This window comes from Takifugu flavidus, chromosome 9 (genome assembly GCF_003711565.1).
Source record: "Takifugu flavidus isolate HTHZ2018 chromosome 9, ASM371156v2, whole genome shotgun sequence".
Classification (NCBI taxonomy): Eukaryota; Metazoa; Chordata; class Actinopteri; order Tetraodontiformes; family Tetraodontidae; genus Takifugu; species Takifugu flavidus.
This window is the reverse complement of record NC_079528.1, coordinates 1,665,001-1,669,407: the sequence shown is the minus strand read 5'-3', so window position 1 is coordinate 1,669,407 and position 4,407 is coordinate 1,665,001. Positions and strand designations below refer to the sequence as shown.

The 4,407-nt window shown below is 43.8% G+C and overlaps 1 protein-coding gene across 4 annotated transcripts in view; it reads right to left on the bottom strand.

The window, feature by feature from the left end:
• Positions 1 to 385: 385 nt before the first annotated feature.
• Positions 386 to 4,407, bottom strand: part of gria3b (glutamate receptor, ionotropic, AMPA 3b) — a 71,327-nt gene continuing 67,305 nt past the window's right edge. For 2 of the 4 annotated variants that reach the window (XM_057042885.1, XM_057042884.1), the window contains exons 15-16: positions 3,579 to 3,826; positions 386 to 2,163 (exon numbers count right to left, since the gene is read on the bottom strand). In XM_057042885.1, the coding sequence (XP_056898865.1) occupies positions 3,581 to 3,826 (246 nt within the window). In that variant the 3' untranslated portion in view covers positions 386 to 2,163; positions 3,579 to 3,580. Of the gene's footprint in view, positions 2,164 to 3,578 lie in introns of those variants that run through there. The other 2 variants (XR_008952016.1, XM_057042883.1) reach the window with 2 other exon arrangements.

The following is a 4,407-nucleotide window of genomic DNA, read 5'->3' as shown; positions in this document are numbered from 1 at the left end:
TAACTAAGTAAATGTCCCCCAATTAAAACCCAAACGAGGATCTTTGCTCGGCAGCACACTGAGGCCCAGCCGCTCTTGCGGTGTGCGACGCAGCCGGCTGCCGGGTGCAGCAGGCTTTTCAAAGGCGCCGCCGGCTGTAATGTGTTATCGATTGTGTCACGAAGCATTTCTTTAAGACAGAAGGAGAACGCGGCAGAAAGATCACATGTCAGACGGAGCTGTCGATGGATCTCTCAATCACGCCGTGCGGGGTTGCAGAGCGGCACAGACGCTGCTCGCCTATCGATCCCGAACATGTGCTCATATTTCCACAGACTAATGGCCGAGTATTCGACCCTCAGAGAGTCAAGCAGCTTCAAACTCGACACACAAAAACAGACACGTGACCCTTTCTGTACATTTATTTACAAAATGTATTAAAATTCCCTGTACAGCACCTCACTGACGAGGCTCAGCAGATTCTGCATGCATCTCTTGCTCTTTTGTTCCCACTACGATGCCTTGTTAAATGCTGAAGGTGCGGCATTCAAAAAAAGAGAAATAAATCAAAATGTTTTATTTGGAGGGGGGGGGGGGGGGGGGGGTCGGGGGGTTAATGTTGAAACTGGTTTACAGATGAGTGACCCGGGGCTCCGTTTCTAGTGTTAACCTAAGGTCATTTCGTGTGTAGCGGAGCCTGTCAAGCAACATGGATATCCACATGCAAATTTATGAAAACAATGGTCCCAAAGAGGGAGGGGAGGAGGGCAGATATCGTCAGTGCGTAATATAAATAATTCTCATCTCTCTAAATGTATACATCTTTCACAAGTCTTTCTTGGTTTTTCTTTACATTGTCGTTATCCTTTCCCCCCCCCCAAATCATATATATGTATATAAAAGTATTTGCCCACAGTTTCAGGTGGTGAGATATGTCTCTTCCTAAATCCTATGGAATCACAGTCTTCTTATTCTTTTTTTTTTTTTTAGAAAAGATTACAGCAATATGGAAATGTGCTAAGCTCCGGGAGTCTCCCTGGTTTAACCTTGTATAAATCTATTTTCTCCAATACATTTTTATTTACTAAGTGTATTCACCAAACGCTGAAATGATCGTGAGAGGAAATCAAATTCAAAGCAAACCACAGCTGGTTGTCAGATGTGCTAAAGGAAAAGGGCGAGGTAATCCCAGCTACTACAGTTAAAAAGCCATTACTGTTATCCTTTTTAATTGGATTGCAGTTCGTCTACAGCTGAAATACCCTTTTATTTTGTCTGGTTTTCATGTACATGAGACTCTAGATTTAAGGGACTGCTCGGAGCTGGGAGTCGCTGCTCCCTTTTTTATTTTTTATTTTTTATTTTTTTTAGATATTTTACAAACTGTCAGTCACAAGCGCGTCTATTCCATGATCGTTTTCTTTAAACCCCTAAAATCGAGCACACTCCAATTACACACTCGTACAAAACCCACTCGCTGGCAGTACTGGAAGTGTGAATTATTACCAGGTTAAATACTGTGTGTGGTGCCAGATCCTCCTCACTTAGTCCTAAAACAGTGGCAGCAGCACCAGAGTTTCAAGTACAAACACCTTTTCAGTGGCATTTGGCTCTAATGAGACCTCCTTTAAAATGAGTCACAAGGTCGCTGCAAGCGACCCGCGGTGGTAGAAAAGCTATCGTCTAATCATCTGTGTTTACAGAGATCTAATAAAATCATTTTGAACACATATGACCAGCGAAAAGCCGGCGGCAGAAAGGATGAAGAGCAATCTGGTTGCTGATTACAAGAAACCGATTCCACATTTAAGATAGTACTCGTTGTGGCACTTGAAAAAAATGTGCTTAGGGTTGCAAATGATGGCTTTAGTTCTCTCCATTCGTTGGTTGTAATATATATATTTCACTGCGCCGTTCTGTTCTGTGTGATTCAGGCAAAAAGCAATGTCATCGTGAATGAGTTGCATTGATTGGACTCAGAGTTCCATAAGGCACAGAGAGGAGGGAGCCGCGGTGCTCTTCCCGTCACCGGTCCAGTCGTGTCGTCATTGCAGATTATCGTGCCATGTCCGCCCGACAGGATTTGGCTCGGAGCTCAGTCCCCCCCCCCCCTTCCCCCTTTATCCTGTCCGTTCAGAGATGTTTAGTCACAGTTGTAAAGGACGGTGGCAATGTTTCTTAAACCTGTGTTAACATACGGAGCAGAAACAAGCAGACAAGAGCAGAGCTTTAGAGGTCGGGCCAGGACAACACACCTGTGTTCAGCTGCGCAGGAGAACACTTTTAAAACCCTGATTTTTTAACAGTGGTGTCTCTCTTCAAATTTATACCCAGTCAGGACCGGGTTCCAGCAGAGGTCGCTGTTGAGCAGTGTTGCCCTGATCAATGAAATATGCATTTGTGACAGATGCCTTTGCTAGCACTGATATATATATGTGTATACACACACACACACACACACACACACACACACACACACCACACACACACACACACACACACACATAGTTTTGGATCTAAAACAGGATGGCTAAAAGGGTGAAAAAATCAACTCACAAAGGCAAACTGATGTGAATTTAACCAGCAGTTAGCTTCATTTTCACCACCATTAGCCTTTTATTCAAGTAACTGGAAATCTATCACTGGATTTGTGCAGAACAAATGTAAAGATTAAATCTGTCATCCACCATTAGTCATAGAGATTTACCTACTCGCTTTAAATAGTGAACATTTAGTGTTTAAGAAGTTTGGATTTAGCAGTTTTTCGGGATAATGTTACACTTGTTCAGACCCAAATGGGGAAATTGATCATTTTAATTCATGCTTGATCACTCCAGCCCTGAAATTAGACACAATTTAACGGATGAGCTGTATTTGTTTGTATGGCACATTAGAAACTGTTTATTGGTTCTCACCAGTTGATCCTAAGAGAGACACCCCTGCAGCAGGACCAAATGAAAACACAAATTAATCTACTAAAGGTGGTTCTGATGGACTTCTATCATGTTTACTGGGGCCATTAGAGAATGGTCTCCCTGTGCAGCTGTGGGTCTATAAACAGATGTGTAGCCCATTTAATGAGCAGTGACGAGAACACCTCAGTGTAAACCATCCTGCGCTTGGCTCAATGCCATAGATCTGCCATTCCTGCATGATGACTTGATCATGTTCTCTTGGTTTCATGGGTCTAAGCAGCAGCATGTGGGCCCTATTATTAGCATGGGTGGTGGACAACAATGCACAGGGGTCCTCCTCCAGGCCACATGAAGACATGTGGCCTGGAACAGACCAGCAGACTTCTGCACAAATTAATCCTACTCAGAAATCTATAATCCAGCATTTTTCATCAACCTTTAAGTTGATATTTGGTGTAAAACCACCTCCCAATTTAAAGAATAAAGTCATGGTTACACATAAAACCACCTAATATTGAGGAAAACAATGATGGTGGTGGTGGTGGTGGTGCCCAACACGACCACCGTAAACTACTGTAGGAACACACGCATGAAAAATGTACCCTCGCAGATTAGACGGGAGGCTAAAGGCTTCATTTTCCACAGTGCTCGGGGACGCGTGAACAGTAAACAGAGTCGACGTACCTTTAGATCTTAACGCTCTCGGTTCCGTAGACGTTGTAGCCTTCTCTGTATGTGGCAAAGTTCTGGGTGTTGGTCGGGGGAGTCGGCTTAAAATTCTGGGCATTCTTGGCCAGTTTCAGCCGTTTGGTTTCTTGCCGTGATTTATAACAGAATTCTATGAGAGCCACCATCATGGCCAGCCCCAACCCTCCGACCAGAATATAGAAGACACCAGCCACATTACTTAGGCTGAGAGCACTTGTCTTGTCCTGGAGGAAAGTGAAGGACATAGTCAAGAGTTGTGCAGTGGAGTGAGGGCAGCAGAACACACAGAAAATCAGCCTGGCGTGACCTTCTCTTATATTCTACTATATCTGTGAGCTACACGTGGCAGGTTAGGAGCTAACTGCTACAGGCAAAACTGAAGATGTAATGAGATGCTAGCTCTTTTTCTGTGGCTGACATATGGTGTTAGGAGCTCCACTCTTAGGTTCTCTGTCTTGTTCTCAGAGGAGAGCCAATTTTATTTCCTCAAATTTGGAGCCCCTACAAAGAGTTCTAGATACAGGCATCAGTGAATGGTTTCATCCAGAAGACTGACTAGGAGTTTGCTTTATAGGTTGTGTCTTGGATTTCAAGAAGTTTTCAGGAAGTTTCTCGGGTTTCAAGAACTGACGCCGTAAATGTTTTGATTGAGGAGCCGTTATTTGTCATTTGTTACTTCCATCTTTTTTGGAAAGACCTTCAAAGATTGTATGAGTACAGGCTAGGATACCGGCTAGATCTCATTAGGCCAGAGAGATGTTCCTGTCCCCAGTGAAGGTTCCTGGTGGAAAATAAGAATTCCACA